Source organism: Belonocnema kinseyi, chromosome 5 (assembly GCF_010883055.1).
Source record: "Belonocnema kinseyi isolate 2016_QV_RU_SX_M_011 chromosome 5, B_treatae_v1, whole genome shotgun sequence".
In the NCBI taxonomy this organism is placed as follows: domain Eukaryota; kingdom Metazoa; phylum Arthropoda; class Insecta; order Hymenoptera; family Cynipidae; genus Belonocnema; species Belonocnema kinseyi.
This window is the reverse complement of record NC_046661.1, coordinates 80,369,345-80,391,960: the sequence shown is the minus strand read 5'-3', so window position 1 is coordinate 80,391,960 and position 22,616 is coordinate 80,369,345. Positions and strand designations below refer to the sequence as shown.

The following is a 22,616-nucleotide window of genomic DNA, read 5'->3' as shown; positions in this document are numbered from 1 at the left end:
ATACGCCAATTAGCACAAATGGTAAGTTCCGACAGTGCCTACAAGTGTGCCTACTGGCCCCTAGATGGCAATACCGGTTTCATATGTATACACCTGGTATTAGGTTTCCACTACATTTGCCTAATCAGCAAAGTGCTACTATTGATGATGCTAAAAGTAAAGATGTTATATGAAACGTATTGGAAAAAATAAACTAGGCTAATCAATTATTTTCATTTCAATAAACGTGATACTTATGTTAAACAACATACGTATTAAAAAATTCTGAAAAACAGAATGAATTAAAATGACCAATTTGGAAAACACAAAAAACAGAATTTAACGTTATTGGATGGATGTCCTCTGTTAATCCCACTACAATAGAACTATTCCATCTCAGACTATTACTAATAACAGTAAAAGGGGCATTAATTTTCGAAGATCTCAGAACTGTTGATAGGCAAACTTATGATACTTTTCAAAGAACATGTTTAGCATTAGATATCATCAAAAATAATGCAGAATAGGATCGTGCTATGTTAGACGGACGAGTTTGCATGACACTCCAACAATTAAGATGTTTATTTGTACGAATTTTAATATACTGTCAACCTATCAATCTTGAGGAACTATTCCAGTGGGCATAAACGTTAAAGAACATAATTAGAACAGCTCAAAAATGTTCTGAGTCTGTCCACATAACGTTCCATAAACATACAATGTTCCAGGAATGTTTTAAAGACGTATTTCGAACATTGAACGTTTTTAGAATATTATTTGGTCTGACTTATATCGACATTAGTAGCTTTCCAACGGTACCACAAATAATTGAATTTGAAAACGACATTGAGATTCACAATGACGAGTTGTAGCTTACTCAACATGAATAAATCGGTCAGACTCCGTACTACAAATTAAATGAAAAACAAAAAGATATTGTAGAAAAAGTCCTAAATTTTGCTTTGTCAAACAAAGAAAGACCTTCTATTTCATGTTTTTATATTGATGGATCTCGTGGCTCAGGAAAGACATATATTTAAACAACTACATATCATTTTTTACAAGGCGAGGGAAAAAATAGATGTACGATGGCATTCACAGGTATTGTCGCAATATGAATTCCACAAGAAAAGGCTGTACAGGTATGCTTTGGAATTAGTGGATGGAATATTAAGTGACTTCATGAATGTTTATTCATCATTTTGTGAAAAAATTATCATTTTTGGCAGAGATTTCAGGCCATTACTGCCTGTGAAAACTCATGCAACTCGCAGTGAATTAGTAAACTTATCGATTAAATTCAGTTCAATTTGGAAACATTTCTCTGTATTTTCACTAACAGAAAATAAACGCACTTTGACACAAGAAGTAGAATTTGCAAAGTATTTATTATATTGGTGCAAGACTCCTAGAATACTGGAAGTTATTGAATCCATTGACTCTTCCTGGTCATGAATTACGATTAGGAAACAATTGTATTGTTATGCTAATTCATTTTGTGTTGTGAACAAGTGTACCCATTTAATTTTAAGCGACGACAATTTCCAATCAAACGGGCATTTGCAGTGACAATTAATAAAAGTAAAGGAAAAACTTTTCATACTATACGAGTAGATATTCGTACATATGTATTTTATCATAGGCAATTGTATGTGGCATTTTCCCGATTTCGATCTAGACAATCACTAAAAAATGTCTTTGGAGAATAGTGGCAAAATAATATTATGAAGCATTATGTGAATACAGAATTATTCAAATAATGTTTTATTTTTTAATAATTAAAAATAATATTTAAAAGAAATTAACTTATCTTTTCACTATCTGAGTGCTATTACAAGCAAATAAATTCAGAAATGCAACAATGCATTCTTAGAGAATGACAATATTGTCATGCTTTCCGATATTTCAGATTTCCAATCAATTTCCGCAAACTCGATTTTCTGAGATTAAAACTATGCTTCTTTAGCTTTTGCTATTTCTATTCTGGCTTTTGAATTATGTGTCAGAAAATATTGTTTGTATAATCTCTTCTTCTTAGGATTTTCTTTAAAATTTTGGTTACATGAGAATTTAATTTAGACTCTGTTTCATCTTCTTCTGAGAAGGTGATTGGGAACTTGAGAAGAATAAAATTCATTTGATTGTGTTAAGGAATCGAGCAAGAAAATCGATATTTCTACATAATAAATCACATTAAATTCTTATCAAATGACTTTAATTTACCAACTTGCTTATAACAAAGACAATAAATTTATGAGCATCTCCGTCGTTACTGAATTTTTTTAAATAGATAGTTGATTCGCTTCTTCTAGGTATTTACGAATGGATTCAAGCATTTTTTAATAAATGTTAGTTTTGAAATTGCAAAAATAGAAGGTTTTAATTTGTTGAATTGTTTTTAATTTTTCCTGGATTATTCTGAATTCTTTCAATTTTTTTAATTCATTGTGTTAATTTGAATTCACCTGAAAAGTTGCAAATTTCTATAAATTCTTTGAGATTCGCTTGAATATATCAAATTTAATTAAATTATTTGTTGCATTCTCTCGTAAATTGTTTTGAATTGTTTTGAATTTCCTCGAATTCCTTCAACTGTACAGGATCCTTAAATTCTGGTTAATTAATTTTATATTTGTTTGATTCATATATGTGTAACATTTTTTAGTGGGTAACCTTTCGTTAATTTATCATTTAAAGGGGAACAATTATTTATTTAAAATCATGTAATAATAATTTAATAAATTTGTTTTTCTACCATTTTTTTTCTTTAATTTTTGCCGATGACTTCTAAAAATTGTCTTAAAAAATCTTATTATTTATATCTGAAATTTGGCGTCAAATGTAGGATTACATAATTAACTAGATAAATGATAATTACAATTATTTATTGAAGCGTATTTTACTGGTACATGCATGTGTCAAAAATGACCAAATAACATAATAGTTGAATTTTCAATTTGAAAAGATAAATTATCAACAAAAAAGTGTTATATTTTATGTTTTAATTAAAAAATATGAAATTTAAACAAAATAAAAGGATTTTAAAACCAAAAAACACACAAAAAACATGAAATTTTAAACCAAGAAAATTATTCGTCCACCAAAGCAGGAGAATTTTTAACTAAAAAAGATCAATCTTAAAAAAATGGAAAAGTTAAATGTTCAGTTGAAAAATTGATTTTAAACTAAAAAAAGGCTTTTTGACTAAACAGTTAAATTTTTAACCAAAGGCATAAGTCTTCAATAAAAAAATATAAATTTTGACTAATCTTGTTTAACTTATGCCCAGGCATAATAATTTTTTCTAATGAAAATGTGGATTTTTAAATAAGAAATAAGTTTTTATGGAGAGAATGACATTTTCAATCAAGAAGTTGAGTTCTTAACCAAAATTTTTATAAAAAAATTTTAGTAAAAAATGAATTTTTAGTAAATTTTAGTAAAAAAATTTAAAAAAATAGTTGAGTTTTCATGAAAAAAAAGTTTCTAAGAAAGAAGTTAAATTCTCAATCCAAAAAGACATTTTTTTTCCAAGAAGATAAAATTTATACTCAAACAGATGAATTTTTCATCAAAAACGACAAACTTTTTATTTTTAAGTTGAGCTTCCATCCAGAAAAGATTTCAGTTCATTTTTCAAAATAAAGGCATAAATTTTAAAAAAATATAAATTTTTTGGTAGTAAATTAACCTTTCTGTTTAAAATTTCATCTTTTTCAGATGAAACTTCGACTTTTATTCAAAAGTCTCGTTTTTGGTCGTAAATTAATCTTTTTATTTCATAATTCATCTTCTTCAGTAGAAAATTCAACTTTTTGATTGAGAATTCTAGAGTTTTTATAAAAATTCTTTTTTTTTCAGCAGAAAATGAATCTTTTTGTTTAAAATTCATGTTTTTGGTTAAAAATTTAACAACTAGTATTTAAAGGTGAACGTCTTTCTTAAAAAGTAAAAAAACCTATTGTTTTGTTTTCTTAAAAATTAAGCTTTTTAGTACAGAATTCTTGAATTTTCTTTGAAATTCGTCATTTTGGTAGTGAATTCATCTTCTTTAGTCAAAAACTCAACTTTTTGGTTGCTTAAATTTGATTGGAAATTCGTCTTTTTTGTTAGGAAATTATTCTTTCTGTTAGAAAATTCTTCTTTTCTAGTTGTAAATTCAACTTTTTGGTTAAGACTTGAATTTTATTAAAAATTCGCCGTTTTTGGTAGTATATTACTCTTTCTGTTTGAAATTTTTTCCATTTTAGATTAAATTTAACTTTTTGGTTAAGACCTCTTAAATTTTATTAAAAATTAATCTTTTTTGGTAGTAAATTAATCTTTTTCTTTAAAAATACATCTTTTTTAGTTAAAGCTTTAATTTTTTAATTGATAATTCTTGAATTTTGTTCATATTTCATTTTTTTCGATATAAAATGAATCTTTTTAGTTAAAAATGTACATAAATTTCCGGAAATGTATGGAAATTTTTTAATTGAGTTTTGGGCAATTTCCCTTATAATCAATTTGTTATAGCTACGCGCTGGCTACACTTACAAATTTTTTTACCGGAAAGAAATGGTAAACTTGTTTGAAAATGGATTATTTTTTAATAATTTAATTATAAAGGCCTTAAATACACAGCAAATTTATTGTGACTATATATTATACAGGCTGTCAAAAAAGTAGCAGAATAGACCTCTATCCTTTTAAGTGTGTTATTCTTCACAAAAGTCAAGCTCATTCCCGTAGTAACTTTTAACAAATAAACCTGATGGTGACCTTAGTTTTGACCTTAAGGATGACCTTCATGGTTGTTTTAACGTGAAATTTTTTTTGAATGGAAAAGTCCCTTTTTGACATCGGCAATAGAAAGAACGAAAAATTTTACATTCAAATATCTACCTAGGTCTCATGTTCCGGACGACCTGAAAGGTCACCCTAAGGTCATTTGAACTCAAACATTGTTTTTATGGCTATAAGAACAAGATTATTGGAAAATATTCCATAGCGGAGAAATTTATGTAAGGATCACGCATGGATGAGAGTCTAAACTTTGACCTTGAAATAACCGTGAAGTCACATTCATCACATAAATATTCAGCCTTAGCCACCTCAAAAATCCCTTGGGTAATGTTTTTCGTTAAATCTAAAAATTGACCTCACTTAACCGACCTGTGCGGTTGTGACCTTTAAGCGACTGCCAGGTCAGGGTCAAGGTCAAAGTTAAAACTTTATTTAACGCCTGATTCTTACATAAGTTTGTCCGCTCTGGAATATTTTTCAATAATGCTGTTCTTATAGTCATCAAAATATTGTTTAAGTTAAAATGACCTTAGGGTGACCTTTGGGGTAATCCGAAACATATGACCTAAGTGCATATTTGAATGGAAATTTTTCTTTATTTCGATTGCCGGGTTTAAAAAAGTGGAGTTTCCATTCGAAACAAAGGTTCACCTTGAAACAACCATGAGTCATCCTCAAGGTCAAAACTAAGTTGAACATCAGGTTAATTTGTTCAAAACCTTACGGGAATGTTCTGGACCTTTGTGAAAACTAGCTCACTTAGGAAGATACAGGCCTGTTCAGATAATTTTGTGACACCCTGTATATATAGGTTACAATAGACGGGCGCCGGTGACAACACATGCATTATCAGTGCTCGGAGACCGGGCTTATCTTTTACGATCCCCGGGTCAGTAACACACAGGTGAAATCACCAATGTTGATGTTTATGTACGTAGCACCAAAAACTTATTACAAATAACTCTTAGGTAATATTAAAGGCTGCTTCTTATCATAACGAAGATAAAAACTTCAATTACTGATAATCCCATTCTCTTCTTCTTATTCCAATTACCCACATACGTAAATTCTGACACATAATCGTATCCCACGTTAAACTTTAATATAGATAATTCTTTACTGTTCACTATGACTTTATTAGTTGATCTCCTTCTATACTCGATGCTGATCTTCTGCACGGAGAGCAGTTTCGTAGAACTGATAACCCAACATCTTCAGTTGTCGCAACAATAACACAATGAATAGCGCCACTTCTGTTTAGTAGAACGGCCTTGCTGATTTGGGAGAACCATTACCCCGAACAGGCCAAACCTTTCAATCAACAGTAGAATCAAGCCGTTCTGCACACGTGCCGCTTGTTACAACGTTAGACGTATGCGCAGTTTAGGAAAATGTAGCACCCACGTTTCGGAGTGGCTGATATTCGTAAGTTTGGGGTAACAAGTGCTTCGAATCAGGAGCGGACGCAATACCAAACCGAAGTACAGAGACTCTCTCTCCGAGATTTTTCCTTGATTAATTTTTTATTTGCATTGCTTATTAATATTCAGATACCAGCATTCGAATCTTGTAACACTTTTAATATACAATCTTTTACAAATGGAAGAAAACAGTATTTCAGATAGAAATTTAAAATGTTTGTATTTATTAATTTATTTTAAACAAAAAAAATGTGTCTTCTACTATAAAAGATGGTTTTTTAAACAAAATAGATGAATTTGCAAAAAGTGTCATAGTTTATAGTTCTATAAAAAAATGTGAAACTTATACAAAATAAAAAATTTTCAAACCAAAAATACGAATTTTCCACAAATAACGATTTCTCAGTGAAAATTTTTTAAAATTTAAATTGTTCAAACTTCAAGCCAATAGAAGAATTTGGTCTACAAAAAATATGACTTTTCGACAAGAAAGAAGAGAAAAGAAGTATCAATTTCAACCAAAAAGTTGCATTTTCATAAAAAATAAAATTTCTACTAAAACAGACGAACTTTTAACCAAAAAAGATGACTTTTCAAAAAAATTCTTGAATTATTTAACAAAAAGTTGGATATTTATCCAAAAAAAGATTACATTCCTTTTAAAACAGATGAATATTCATTTAAGAACAAAAATTTCCAAAAATAGTCGAATTTTCATTCAAAAAAGATTCCAATTCACTTTTACAGAACAAAATAAAAGAATTTTAATCCACGGTGACGAATTTTTTGTTAAAAGGTTTATATTTGGATCTTAAAAAGTCATCCGGAATCTTTTTTGGATGAAAATTTAACTATCTTTTGACTTTTTTCTGAAACAAAAATTCATCTGTTTTTAAAAAATCTGATATTTTTGTGATAAATGTGTAACTTTTGGGTAGAAAATTCAACAATTCTGTTTAAAAGTCATCCTTTTCAGTGAAAATTCGTCGTTTTGATTCAAAACTGAATTTTTTCAGCACTGACTTAATTTCTTGTCTAAAAAGTACTTGCTAAACTACATTGTTGAAAATTTATTTTTTTTTCATCTAAGGCTAAGGTATTAAGTTAAAAAATTAACTATTTAGTTAAAAAACCTCTTTTTAGTTTAAAATTATTAATTTTAACCTAAAATGATGAGTATTTAACTGGAATATTTGCATTTTTTACCAAGAAGAAGAATTCTTAAATAAGGAGATTAACTTGCAAAGAAAAAACTGATTTTCTACAAAAAAGTAATTTCCTAACAAAAGTCGATTTTTAACAACATACGTGAATTATCAACGAAATAAATGAATTTTCAATTTAAAAAGACAATATTTAAAAAATTATATTATAATTTAGAAATATTTACTTTTTAAAATGCTACTTCAAGTCTAAATATTATTTTAAGCACTCTCTTTTTTTAAGTTTAGGAAAAAGGAATTTTCAAATTGTGAGGAATTTCGGATGGAAACAAGGATTTTTAAACTCCTTTCTTCTAAATCTCACTGTAACTTCTTTATAAAAAGTCACGTTCCATGTCAAAAATTCCTTGATCAAGAGAAATTGTATTACTTCATTGAAACTCCCTGTCCTAAAATTAAAACGATAATTATTTTCACTCATATTTCCTGCAACCGTAGATAAAGTAAAAATTACTTTTCTAAATTAACAACAATTACTACGGTTTCCGGGTTTTTCCTGGTTTCCCGTTAAAGTCGCCATCCTTTTTATAAATAAATTATATATAGATATATGTGTGTATTTGTGTGCTCTAATAAAATTGGCAGTGTAAGTTGACGGAGATTCACGATGAACTTAAGCAAATTCCAAAATCCTCTCTTTCAAAATGTAAAATAATTACACTAAACTCTCGCTTTCAGTCACCCTGTTCTCAGCCTTCCTAGAACTGCTGGCTCACGTAGTTTCTCAGAGGAGTAGGGCGATAGCGGTTGCGACATTATACATATTAAAATTGGAAATGAGTTAGGCGGCCCTCACTATTTACGCTTCTATCCCCCCTAAATCAGTCCAAGGTTATTTGAAGGCAACTCCCGACACTTGACTGAAAGCGAGAGTTTGGTGTATTCCAATCTATCCAATATTTGACACTATTGTCCTGCTTGAATTTAATATCATGAATTTTAAATATCACAATTTTTTACAAGTTTTGTAAGGCTTAAATCAATTTTCCAAAATAAATTGTTCATAGATCATCAATAAATACTATGTAAATTTTTGATATACATGCCCGATTTAACTCTGTCGTAAAAGATTCTAGGGAATGGCATCATCAGTAATTGATAACACTGTAAATAACAAAGAAGGTTTGAATAAGATAGAAGATTCGAAAATAATTGATTGAATAGATTCAGGTTATCAATCAATTGGATATATTGGGAACAGAATTTGACCGATATTCTCTTCATCATAAATCAATTGAAGAGGAAATGAATTTAGGAATTTACTTCTTGAGATATCAAATCAAGAGTCATTAACATATGATTCAAACAGAATTATCACTACCAAAATCACTACATTATTACCATCACTACTAATATGGAAGTTACCTGTTTTCATATTATCTGAAGAAAATATCACATTCACCAGAATGTTTTTATCTTTGATCCGATAAGAAGCTGTCTTTAATATTACATAACAGTTATTTGGAATAAGTTGTTGGCGCCACGAACATAAACATCAACATTGGTGTTTTTACTTGTATGCTACTGACCGGGGAATTGTAAGAAATAACCGTGTAGAAATATTAATCAGGGCACTACCAGGTCCTGATATATTTTCTTTAAAAATTCCTTAAATTATTATTTTAAAATTAGAATGTAATAAATTATGGGCTTCAGTAGGAAAATCAAATATAAATTCAGTAGAGGATTAATTAATTAAATATATTTAATCAGGATTTGGCAGAATTAACGCCCTTTTTCTGCTAGCATACATTGTTGTTGCAAACCTAATTGGCTTTTGAATGACTTGATTGAACTTGTAAGAAGGAAGACATAATAATCAGGCGCATATTGGTTTGTTAGAATTTACAAGCAATAACCGAAAAATTATTGAAAAAAGCATCAATATAATAATCAATATTTAACCTAACCTAACAATCAAGCATTCGGAAAGCTACGACAAAAGTGGTAGTTTTGTGGAAATGTATTGTTGCCAACACAGATATATGAAAATAAAATGTAAAATATATGCTATTCTTACATTTAATAATTTATTACGCTTATAACTGGCTATAAATGAAAAGCCGTTCATGTGTCGACACTGTTGATTCACCGGTGAGAAAAACAAAAGACTTCGCGAAAGACGCGCAAATACCAACGGGGCGCCAAATGGCGTGTCACGCGATGGCGCGCAAATTTAAATTTGTATTTACGAAAAATGATTGCAGAAAATAATTATTCACCTTATTATTCGGTATATTAATATTTTCTTGGCTATTCATAAAATTGCAAGTAAAATTACTGGAACTGGTAATAAAACTACGATAATATTGTAATAATAAATTTTCTTCTCTTATTTTCAAAATTGTGCACTTGACATTTTTAAAATAATGAAAGGTTTTTTTTGTTAACTCAAAAAACTCGTCTTTTTTCGATCTAATTCTACTCAGATCTTTTTTTTCTTCTTTCACGATCCATTTTTGGTAGAGAGTATTAAATTTGAACGTATTTGCACTTGATAGGCATCATATAAGGTACAACAACGGTGCACGCCTGGTGCCTTAATTTGGCACTTCTTTCAGTACGCCTGATATTCAACAGAGGCGCTTTTATCCATTTCCTGTCAGGGCCGTCAAGTTACCGCAAGTACGGTATAATTCAGATTGCCTGACTTAATAATAAGGAAAGGCTATTTGACCCGTAAGCTGACCAGATCAAGGCCGTTAAATAAATTTATTAATCAGGCATTCTGAGCCGGACCTGATCCGGGCCTTTTTTTAAATAAGACAAAAAATAAGGCAATTTCCGCAAAGGCAGGTCTCAGAAGACTGATAATGCCGGCGCACAGTGAAAGGAAATTTACTTTTTTCCGTTTAAAAATGTCCTTTAAATTAAAGTTCATTAAATTCTAAAGATTTGTAATAACCTTTGTTATAAACAACTAATTGGAAAAGTTAAAAATTTCAGATTTTTTCAAATTATATTTTTTTTCAATCACCAAAACGACTTGAGGTATTCCTTAAGATAGTAAATATTTAATAATATTTAATAAATTATAACAATTTAAATTTTTATAAACTATTAGATAAACAAATTCAAGATTTTGGCCCTATCGCGTAGATTTTTTTCCCAATGGAAATGTTTTAAGCTATTGGACGAATGACTTCTAGTCGCAAAAATATTAGAAAAGTTAACAATAACCACTGTTATTAACAATTTTTGTCCGAAAGCGGAGAAAAAGCGAGTTTGCGCGTTTTCAAATACGGATTGTTTATTTGACCAGAATTCCAGAAAAATAGCCTGCCCACAGCTAACGGCTATTCGTCCAGAAATTGTGCAGGAAAAGAATATTCACGTTGATTTAAATTATCGTTGTGTATACAGATCCGATATTTTTTGCCGGACATGAATTTTTTAATCCGGTCAATTTTAATGTCCGATAGCTCAGGTAGCAGTGTTCAAAACCTTTAAAAACCTTTGAAAAATTACGATTTAGCGACTGGTCACAGAAGAGTAATTGGTCACATCTCGAACCCCTTTTCCAGCTACCCCTATACAGAATTACGTTTTATCAACTGGTCATAGAAGAGCCATTGGTTAAATCACAAACCCCCTTTTCCAGCGCAACCTTTAAAAAAATAATTTGTAGCGACTGGTCACAGAAGAGGGATCGATCACATCTCGAACTTCTTTTCCAGCTCCCCCTTTAAAAAAATAAGTTTTAGCGAGTGGTTACAGAAGAGTGATTGATCACATCTTGAACCCCTTTTCCAGCTCCCACTATAAAAAAATAATTTCAAGCGACTGTTCACAGAAAGCTGATTGGTCGCATCTTGAACCCCTGCTCCAAGTTCCCCTTTAAAAAAATTTGTTATTTTAAACCTAATTTTTCATTTCATAATGTCAAATTTTCCTTTAGAACTATTATTCACTCTTAAAATTTTCTAATAAAATATATTTCAATTTGAATTGATTTATTAGTTTCAATCTTCAACTGAAAATCGAAAAATTTCAAGAAATTTGATTGAAAATAAAAATTATTAATTAACAACAAGATTGCTGTAATATGATTCCATTTTTTGAAATTGGACCGTTTTAAGCTTTGTCATTTTAAATATTTATTTGAATATGAAACTGCAAAATTGTGAAATGATAAATTTAAAACCTCCGAGAATTAATCAAAACATTAATTCAAGAAAAAACTTTAGTTTCAAGGCTACATATAGACTTGTTTTAGAATAGATCATTCAAAGCCATAATTTTGATTGAAATTATAAAAATTTTAAAGATCGAAAGCATTGCGAACCATTAGGTTTTAATTATTCTAAACAATTTTTACATTATATTTTTTCTAATTGGGAACTTTAACAAAATTGAAAAACGCACGAATTATAAAATACGATAAATCTCTGGGTGTAATATTTCTCTCCCGACTCTATCCCGGTTTTCTCCCGGTGAAATTTTCTCCCGACTTTCACCCGATTCTCCCGGGAGCGTGGCTGCCATGCAAACTTTTGCTGTTCTATAAAACATACTTCAATATTTATATCTTATTATGTTTTTATTTATTATAGCACTTCAGTCCTTTTTAAAACACACTGTTACTAGTTTATAATAGTTAAATATGCTTTTTATATTATTAATTACTAAGTTTGAATTATAAATCTTCTTTCTATTTTGAAAGATTCGAATAAAAAAAATTATAAGGGAAAAAGTACTAATAATTCACCGGTAAAACAAATTTTAAATTGCACGAAAAGAATATTATTTGACCACAGATTGACCAAATTTGAGTGAAATGAGAACACTGGAATTTTGTACATATTCCGTAACATTTTGCATTTCCATTTAACAAAAAATAGAAATTTTCATTTTAAGTTGCATAAAATACAACAATTCTTGACTAATGAAAAAACCAAAATTATTTTGAATTTTTATTTAGTCAATTAACAATACATATGTTTTTCAACGTTTGATAAGAACTTGTTGTTGAATGATTATGCAAAATAACTTAAAACTTGAAACTAAATTTGTCATTTATTGAATATACACTGACTATTTAACCATGTAGTTGTGTATTGCATAAATAACTTTAAAACACTTATTATACCATTTAAAATTTGTTTATTTTAATCTCATAAACACAATAATAACCAAAATATAAACATTCAATTGCTGTAAAAAAACTCGAAATGAAAAAAAACTGTCGGCCGCAGGAATCGACCCTAGGCTTTCGGTTACACACTCCAAGCGTTTCCCGCATTACGGTTTATGTAGCATGTATGGATTTTTCACAAGATCTTTTTCCCCGAGAGAAACAAAATTTTGAATGTTGTAGATTTTCGTCAAATTCGCACATCATTTATTGATTAAGTCCTTCACAATTAACAAACTTAAAAAAATTTAACGATAAAAATTAAATTAAAACCTTTTTTTCCTTTGTTCTCCAAAGATCTTGAATTCCAGGAAAAAATCTCTTAACCTCCAAACATTCTTGTATTTCCTCCAAAGCTTTTCCCTTAGTTTCAGGAGCCATAAAATAAACTAAAACTGTTCCAACAACACAACAAATTCCATAAAACCAAAAAATTCCATTCATTCCCGCAATTTCAATCATTTTCTGAAATTCTAATATAGATATAAATATAATTGCTATATACACAAGTTTAATTACTGTCACTGCCGCACTTTTAACATCATTTGTGAATAATTCTCCTTGGTAAATGTAAAAAATATTGCTAAGTCCAGCGCTAATTAAAAGATCATAAACTGAGAGGAAAAAAATGGGCACCCATCCGAAATAAAAAGCAGCCAACTCATTTTGATCCAAACAGAAAAAAACTCCCACAATTCCCAGGGAAATGGAAGAGATTATTCCAGAATATAATAAAAGAGTTCTTCTCTTGACTCTTTCCACTATCTGTGTGCTTATCAGACAAGCAAATACATTCAGAAGTGATAAAAATACCATTCCATTTTTGGGATCCATAATAGCTCCCTTGTGAGTGAGTATTTTTTGACCAAAAGATCCCAAAATAGAGTTTCCTGAAAAAACAACAGTAAATCCTAAAAAGATGACAATTGCCAAGGCTTTTCGATTTTTCGGATTTCCAATCAGTTTCCACAAACTTGATTCTCTAAAATTAAAACTATTCTTTCCAAGCTTCCAAGATTTCGGTTCTGATTTAGAAAATTCTGGTTCTGATTTTGGAATTTCGAGGCCTAAATACTGTTGGTATGAACTCTTGTTCTCAGGATCTTCTTTAAAAAATGTAGGGTTTTTTTCAAAATTCAATCTAGTTTCTTCAGTTTCAGCTTCTTCCAGTCCTACACAATTGATCTTCCTCATTTCTTCCTCTTCCAGTCTTTTGTTGATTTCCAAAAAATATGAAGAATCTGGCATCAGCAGAAACAAAACCAGAAAGATAATTGGAAGCATGAGAAGTATAAAATTCATTTGATTGTATGTCAAGAAAGCTCCTAAGACTGTGGTGAAAAGCATTCCAATTCCCATGGAAAGTCGAATAAGGACTAGGAAAATTCCTCTATTATTCTTGTTTCCAATTTCTGAAAAGTAGATTGTTAGTGTACACAGGCCTCCTCCATAACCAGTTCCTCCAACGAGTCTTGCTATGTAGAGAGTGATGTAGCTTTTTGCTAAGATTATCAGGAGCCATGATGTGATTTGTGGCAGTGAAAATAATATTAAAGTCCATTTTCGACCAAATCGATCAACGAAAAGAGGATTTAGAACAAAGCCAATTAAAAATCCTAAAGAGGAGAGAGAGGCTATCCAGGAACTTTGATCCTTGGTGATGAGAATTTCTGAGTTTGCACTTTCCAGGTGTGGGACTGCTGGTGATGACCAGGCTATGATGGCACCATACCCTACCACTGTCATTGAACCTGTGATAAGAAACCTTTTTTAAAAAAATCTCATTAAAAAAAATTCATTTGTATTGTTGTGCACTTCTAGAGGTTCAAACACTTTCGAATTTAGTTTTAGATTATGGTAGAAATCTCACGTAGAAAATGCTAAAATTACGCAGCCTAATAAAAATTTTTTTTCTACAATCCGAGCTAAACTACCATACCCATACGTTTTTGAGGTCGCCAAATGTGAATCGTGGGTCATTTTGACTCCATCAAATGGGGGTATGATTAATTTAGGGTCGAAATTCATAAACCCATTTGACTGGAGAAAACTTCTACTCTCATGTGTTTTTAGGGTCGCTTGATCCGAATCTGGGGTCAGTTTGACCCCTCCAGGTGCACATAAAGGTTAAGTAAAGGGAAAAATAAAGTAAAACATTGGATCAGAGAAAACCTCTATTTTTATACGTTTTTGGGGTCTCTGGATCCGAGGTCTACTCTCAGCCTATTTTACGATCGGATTGACCCCATCAGGTTAGGATCGAAGTCAAGCGAAGGTTAAAATGAGAAATAACTATTCAATAAACATGAACAACTGCTATAAGACGTTTTTGGTGTCACTTACTGCAAATCCGGGATCATTTTACCTCATCAAGTAGGGTTGAATGTCATCCTAAGGTCAAACTTGAGAAAACCATGGAATTGGAGAAAACTTCTACTCTTAGAATTTTTTAAAGTCGTTGAATCCGAATCCGGGTTTGGTTCGACCTCATAAGTTCGATTTCATGCTTTTCTTAATTTTGACGCTAGCATGACCTTCATATCGACCTGGTGGGGTGTGAATAGCCCCGAATTCGGATTAAGCGACCACAAAAATGTCTTAAAGTAGCAGCTCATGCCTATTCGATGTTTTTTTTAAATTTTAACATTCACTTCACCTTGATCTTGAACTAACGGACTCAAAATGACCCTGTATTCGGATTCAGTGACATAAAAAATTTCTGAGAGTAGAGGTTTTCTCTGATCCTATGGGGTTCTTAATTTTGACATTTACTTCACTTTGATTCTGATTTTATGGGGTCAAACTGACGTCGGATTCAGATTCAGTGGCCCTAGAAACGTCTGAGATTAGAAGTCTGACCCAGTGTTTGGGTTCAGTGACTTCAAAAACGTATAGGTATGATGGTTTAGCTCATAATGCAGATTTTTTTTGAGGGGCGTTTTTTTTTATTCGTTTGCCAATGGAACCTAATCCTATCGGAATTGTTTTTTTTTCGATTCATACTCTTCCCAGTAATAGTTAAATTTTAAACTTGTATTATTCTAAAGTAATAAATGGAGGAAAAGGATGAAGAGAATGAGGAAGAGAAACAGAAAGTTGCGGTGGAGGGGAAGGAGGATTAGAAGGAAGAGGAGCAAGAGTAGGAAGATGGGCAAAAGGAGGAAGAGGAGGAAGAGACGGAAGAGGATAAAGAGGAGGAGGATGAGGAAGAGGAAGAAGAGGAAGAGGAGGCTGTAGTGTTGGGGAAGGAGGATGGCGAGGAAGAGGCTCCTCCATTAAGAATGTTGATGTTCGTTGTTGACTCCAGGGTTAGAGAAATAGAAAAAATGAATAAATTTAAAAAAAAATTTTTGACCTAAGTAATATTGGGTTACATATATTTAAAAAAAATCAGAAGCAGGATTCTAGCCGCGACTTTTGTATAAGTTTTTTTATATACTTATAAGGAAATTTCAATGATAGTCAAAAAGTACTATTTTAATAAGAATTTTTTTCCAAAAACTTTAATCTTATATGTATTTCTAAACAGCAAATTCCACTTCATGTCGAAGAATAAACAGTCTTATTTAACTTAAATAACATGCTACAGAGTGACAATAATTGATAATTGTTTAAACAAAAATAATGAACAAATTCGTTATTTGGCTATTTTTCAGCACTTAAACTTCGTTCTTTTAACCAAATCAACTGTTAATAACTGATTTTTTCAAACTTTTCTTAGATATTATTGTTTTAAAATTAGGGCGAATATTCGGGATTAGGAATTTTGGGAATTGGAATTTTTTCGTGATTTCGAAGCATTTAAAACACTCAGACAAATTTTATTCCGTGAAAGCAGAAAAATAACATGTTCCGTTGGTTTAGGATAAAAAATTTTCGTTTTCAATTTCAAACACTACACTTTTGAAAAACACTTCTTAGTTATTTAAGAAATAGAAAATATTTAAAAAATTTAGTTTTTTAGTAAAACAAAAAAAGACAACATAAGTTACTAACCGATTAAATGCATTACAATTTTTTTATTGGTAGGTGTATGAATTCAAATAAAATTCGGAGGATGAGGAATAAAAATTTGAAGGTCGATAATAATCGAAGGATGTAAAGAAACTGTTAAATCGCATGTTTTAATTTTGTTTTCACGGGTAAAAAATAATTTCATAATTAAAAAAATTAATTTCTTATTCGATTTGAATGTTTTTATTTTGTAATAAAAACTGATAAATATTTGCATCAATTTCTTTAAAAAAGTTTTTTGACAGATTCCTGTTATTTTTTGATTTAATAAAAAAACAAGGAATTTTTGTTGAAAAGTTCCGCTTTTTGAGAAATACTTGGATTCCTTTCAAGATACCTCAAATCAGTGATGCAACTATCTAAATAGTTTTTCAACAGCAACGCAGATGCCTAAAAATTCATTGAATTTGTTATAAACAAATAAGTGCATGAAAATTGATTTATAGGGATTGGTTACGAACCGTCTCTTTAATCAAACGAATTTACAAACAAAAAGAGTTTATATATCAAACTAATAAAAGTTATTAAGTCATTTCTTATTTTATAAAAAGAATTGGATAAACAATTATTCTCGCCATATTTTTTACGGTCGAATGCGTTAAAATTTTTCTACGAAATTGAAAAACAATTTGTTCTTCAATGACACCTAGTTATCATAATTAGTCATCGAATACAAATTTATAATTGTTTAAACAACATTAAATAACAAATGAATTATTGCGATATTTTTCGATGCACAAACTTATTTCTTTTAACGTCATCAAATTAGGTAACTAATATATACATATTTTAGTTTATTTATATGAAAATTAACAATTATATTTGTTATTACCAATTTTTAAAACAAATTTTAATTATTTGATGCACTTCAAAACCAATAATTCAATTTTTTATAATGAAATTAGTATTCAATTATTGAGCAATGACTCCTTGCTATAATTTAATGATTGTTTAAACAAATTTAATTAATAAATGCATTATTTCACTATTTTTCCAACATTTAAACTTTATTCTTTGAAGGAAATAAAATTTTAATTACTCATTTCTAAATTTTTGTAAACAATTCGATAAAAATTCATTAATTTAATTGTTATTACCAATGTCGTAAAGAAATTGATCTTGTTTCATGTAATTATGAGTAAATTATGGAAGAAAAATGGAATTTTTAGTTTACAAATGCAAGAGACGAGGTAAATTTGTTTATGGCAATGATAATAACAAAAATTGTTAGTTTAAAAATGCATGAGACAGGATAAATTTGTTTATGAGATTGTTAATAATTATTACAATAATTGATCGTTATATAATTGTTTAGGAAAAGTTTATGAATTAATTGTTAGAAATTTAGTAGGTAAAAAGAAAAAAGTTTAAATTTGGAAAAAAGCCAAATATAATGTTTTTTTTTAATCATTTTTTCCTTTTTAAATTGTAAATTGTGTTCGCTTGTGAGAAGGGAGTCATTACTAAATAATTGTTAATTTCTTGATGGAAAGTGGAATTTTTAAATTTATATATACCTAATAGGTTTAAAATTATTGACAAAATTGTTAATAAGAAATAATAATTCTATTTGTCCAGACGTTGTTTAAATTCATTGGGGACAAAGTGACGAATCGCAGAATTTCGCAATAAACGATGCCCTTGAAAATTATAGAAAAAAGATTTTTTTATGGAATAAAAAAATAATAAAAAAGTTTTTCAATAATCTGCTCCATGAAATAAAGTGATTTTTTTAAATTCTTTGCATTATTTTGAATTTCTTTACGTTCTTCTGAAATCACATAATTTTTTTTAATACTTTGTCTTCATTTTAATTCATCTGTATTCCTCCAAATCTATTTTAATTCTTTAGAATTCGCTTGAATCTACTGGATTTAATTAAGAATTTTTAAATCTTTGAATTTTTTAAAATTCTTTTGAATTCTTTAGAAAATTGTAAAGTCTGTGTATTTTTTAGATTCATTTGAATTCTTTTTCAATTCTAGAAATTCTTTTAATTTGACAGAATCGTTGAATTTATTTGAATAATTTTGAATTTGTCGAATTCATGTATGCTTCATAATTTTTAATAATTAAACGTTCGTACATTTTTTATTTTAAGGGCAACAATTGAATATTAAAATCATGAAAAGCTACCAAATTCATAAAAAAAAAGTCTTACTGAATAATTAAAAACGTAATTTGATTATTATCAAAGTATCTTACATCTAATAATAGAAAAGTTTGATTATGCCTATTTTAATGGCTCACCTGTGACAGTAGCTGCATATTGTAATAAATTCGTTTTTCCAGACATTCTTTCTTCTTCACTTTTTTAGATAAGCTCAAAAATTTATTTGAAAAAAATATGATTCCATATATCTAAAATTTAGATTTAAATGTAGGATTCCAATTTCCGCACTCGAAATCTAATTATTGAGTACACATGAGTATTATTTATTCAATCAATAAGATGAACTTTAAACTATTTAATTATATTTATTACTAAGCTAAGCTTGAAGTTCTTCAGCAGAAAAACGCACATTTCGAGATGAGCGTTCAGCTTAGACTCAAAAGTATCGATATCTTTTTTTTTGTTCTTATCAGTCAATATTTTATCTATCAGACGCGATGCTATCATTCATTCAATATTGCATAGATTTATGTGGATAGAAAGTTAGAAAATAAAATTACGAGACGAATAAAAAACTTATATTTCGTTTATTTTCAGAATGAAAAATCATGTTAGAAAAATATCTCCTAGGGCGAAAAAAATTATTTCATAAGATTCCCTGATTCCGGCTGTAAACAAAAATCAGCCCACCTCATTGACACGTGACAAATTTGATTAAAAGCTGTCGCAATGGCACCACTTCCGACGTCATTTGCGTACAGATTTAAATTCTCTGTAACAAAAATAATTTGGAATAAATTGACCTATATACATTAAAAATTATATTTACTTACTAAATTCCGTTTATAAAAGAAAATGAGCTTACACTAAGATATGGTCGATCCATTCTTTGATATCAGGATGACCCAAGTCCAGGAATACTTGTGGATTTTTTCCGGTTACAGAATGTTCCCGATAAGGCATGATACCAGCTAATTTCCCATTTCTAATAAATGGGGTACCACCCTCGCAACCACGTTTTTGTTTACTTGGATCAAAAGTGCAAAAGTTATGCATAGTTAGAGTAATATTTTCGCCGTACAATTTGTAGAATCGTTGACATTGAAAATATTCAATTGTGTTCATTTCAATTATTTGTAATTCATTAAGAATGATTTTTGCACTCCTGAAATAGAAAAAAAAATAGTTTTAATTTAATTATTTTAATATAAACGCTTATAACTCATGCCCGTTTACTACGTTTAATTTTAACGACTTTAACCATGCCTCTCAACCACGCTTCTTTAACACGCCTCCTAAACACGCCTCTTAAACACGCCCAACTTTATTCACCACTTCATCCCGCACACTTGATCCCCCCTACGCTTTTAGTCAACTACTCCTAAAGTTAAAAATACGCCCACTAACTGCACCTGTCAATCACGCCCCAATTTTATTGATCACGTTCTTTAGCCTTACAATCCCTCATATTTGATCTTGTACATCAATGAAGGCCCCGCCTACTAACTACGCCACCTGAACACGCTTAATTTTATTCACATCGATTTTAATGCACCCTTTACCATCCCTTTTATTTCTTAACTCCTATCGATCAAGGCAAGCCTAATAACCACGCCCGATTTGTATCAAATACTCTCTTTAGCTCTGTGATCCCTTAATTTGGCCTCGTAGATTGATGAAAGCCCCGCCTACTGGACACGCCTCTTAACCACGCCCACTTTTATTGCTCATGCTATATATTTATACTATATACCCTCTTTTTAATTATCCTACTGTCATCTATGAAAGACAGTCTAATTAATAATGCTTGACGACTATCCCTCATTTCATTGAGGGACCTCTATCTATAAGATATATCACCTCTTTTCACTGCTATGCTTATAGATGCCTCAACTACGCCTAATTCTATTTGCCACGATTTTTATCTATTATCTCTACGAACACTTTTATTTGACCACTCCCATCAATGAAAGTCACGTCTCCTGGTCGTGCCTCTTAACCACGCCCAATTTCACGGAACACGCTCTCCAATCACCAATAAACCCCCTTCTTTTCGTTGATTCCGCCTATGGATACCCCCACGTTCAATTTAATTTGCCACGATCTTTATGCATTCTCTTAACGACCTCCTCTATTTGACATTCTTAATAATGAAAGTCACGCCCACTGATTATGCCTCTGAAGCACGCCCAATTCCATTGGCCACGAGATTCAGGGATCGTCCATAAAATACATTACCACTTTAGGAGCGAGGGGGTCCCAGGGAAAGCAACGTTACACGTAACATTTAGAATTTAGAGTGATTATTTTTTAAGTACATAATAGTAACGTTTTTATTACGTTTCCAGATGATTATTATTAAAAACTTGTATTTTTGGTAGTAAATTAATCTTTTTGTTTGAAAATTCATCTTTTTTAATACAAAATTTAACTTTTTGGGTGAGAATTCTTTAATTTTTATAAAAATTCCCATTTTTCTGTAGAAAATTAATCTTTTTGTTGAAATAATTATTGTTTAGATTCAGAATTTAACAAGTAGGTTTTGAATTTGAACTACTTTCACAATGATGCATATTTTCGTTGACTATATAAAATTTTAAGTAAAAATTCATCTGTTTCGGTGGAAATTGAACAGCTTTGTTTCAAATCGCTTTTTTTGTTGAAAAGACATTGGTATTTGAAAATTTACCTATTGTATTTTTTGGTCGAAAATGGTTCTTTTCTAGGTAAAATTCAACTTTTGGTTAAAATTAAACTATTTTGTTAAAAATTTGTGTTTTTATTCTAATTCCTTTTTTTAAACTTTACTTTGGTAATTGCAAATTTACCTATTTCATTTTTGGTCGAAAGCGTTTTTTAAAATCTGAAATTGAACTTTTAAAAAAAATTAAAGTATGTTGTCAAAAATCCGAATTTTTGTTGAAAAATCCTTTTTGCTGTTTGAAAATTTACTTGGATAATCAAGAATTCACCTATTCCATTTTTGGTCAAAAATGGTTATTTTTTTGTGAAAATTCAACTTTTTGTTAAAATTCAAGTATTTGGTTAAAACTTTGTGTTTTTGTTGAAAATTAATCTAGTTTAGTTGACAAATAAACTTTTGGGCTGGGAACTCTTGAATTTTAATTAAAATTCATCTTTTTTCGTAGCAACTTTATTTTTTTTATTCATCTTTTGTAGTTCAAACTTCAACTTTTTGATTAAGAACTTTCGAATATTAATAAAAATGTATTAATTTTTGTAGTAAATTCATCAATTTTTTGAAAATTCATCTCTTTGGTTGTGAATTCTTGAACTTTATTGAAACTTCGATTTTATGGTAGTAAATTAATCTTTTTGTTCAAAAATTTATCTTTTTTAATTAAAAATTCAAATTATTAGTTAAGAGTTCTTTAATTTTGTTAAAAATGTGCTTTTTTTCTTTGGAAAATTAATCTTTTTGTTAAAAAAGTCATCTTTTGTTGTTGTAAATTTCTTTTTTCTTAAAGTTTATTTTGATAATTGAAAATCTACATATTCCATTTTAGGTCGAAAATGGTTCTTTTTTAAGCAAAAATTCAACTTTCTGTTACAATTGAACTATTTTGTTTAAAATTTGAGGTTTTCTTGAAAAATTCAATTTGTTCTTTTGCTTTTGAATTTTAATAAAAGATCTTTTTAAATTAAAAATTCAACATTTAAGGTGAAAATTCTTTAATTTTGTTAATAATTTCTTTTTCTGTACACGGAAAAAAAAATCTTGAGGCGAACGAGTGAACCGAGAATATATAAAACTCAAAGAAAGTGTTCGCTTGGATTAGGTAAAACGTTTAGTTAGAAGAGTTACACATTTAGTTACATTATGTAAATTGTGGGTCCGGATGCAATAAGGGCACATAAAATTTTTTCGTGCGAAAACGAAGTCCCCTGGAGGCTTTAGAAAAAATTTTCGAATTTTAATTTTC

General features: G+C 29.6%; 2 protein-coding genes across 2 annotated transcripts in view; both read right to left on the bottom strand.

Annotated features, from left to right (window-relative positions):
* Positions 1 to 12,518: 12,518 nt before the first annotated feature.
* Positions 12,519 to 19,078, bottom strand: LOC117172929 (facilitated trehalose transporter Tret1-2 homolog). Its single transcript, XM_033361230.1, has 2 exons — positions 18,810 to 19,078; positions 12,519 to 14,296 (listed from the first exon to the last, which is right to left on the bottom strand). Exons 1-2 carry the CDS (start codon positions 18,853 to 18,855, stop codon positions 12,807 to 12,809), a joined length of 1,536 nt encoding a protein of 511 aa, XP_033217121.1. The 5' UTR covers positions 18,856 to 19,078; the 3' UTR covers positions 12,519 to 12,806.
* Positions 19,079 to 19,316: 238 nt separating this feature from the next.
* Positions 19,317 to 22,616, bottom strand: part of LOC117173376 (trypsin-6-like) — a 26,910-nt gene continuing 23,610 nt past the window's right edge. Inside the window, exons 3-4 of the mRNA XM_033361896.1 lie at positions 19,538 to 19,837; positions 19,317 to 19,444 (exon numbers count right to left, since the gene is read on the bottom strand). Coding sequence (XP_033217787.1) covers positions 19,420 to 19,444; positions 19,538 to 19,837 — 325 coding nt within the window. The 3' untranslated portion in view covers positions 19,317 to 19,419. The remainder of the gene's footprint in view (positions 19,445 to 19,537; positions 19,838 to 22,616) is intronic.

Coding starts and splice junctions, on each gene's coding strand:
- LOC117172929 (XM_033361230.1), bottom strand. CDS start 18,855: ATGTCTGGAAAAACGAATTTATTACAATATGCAGCTACTGTCACAG. Junction 14,297..18,809: donor ATATGCAGCTACTGTCACAG/GTGAGCCATTAA, acceptor TTCTTATCACAG/GTTCAATGACAGTGGTAGGG.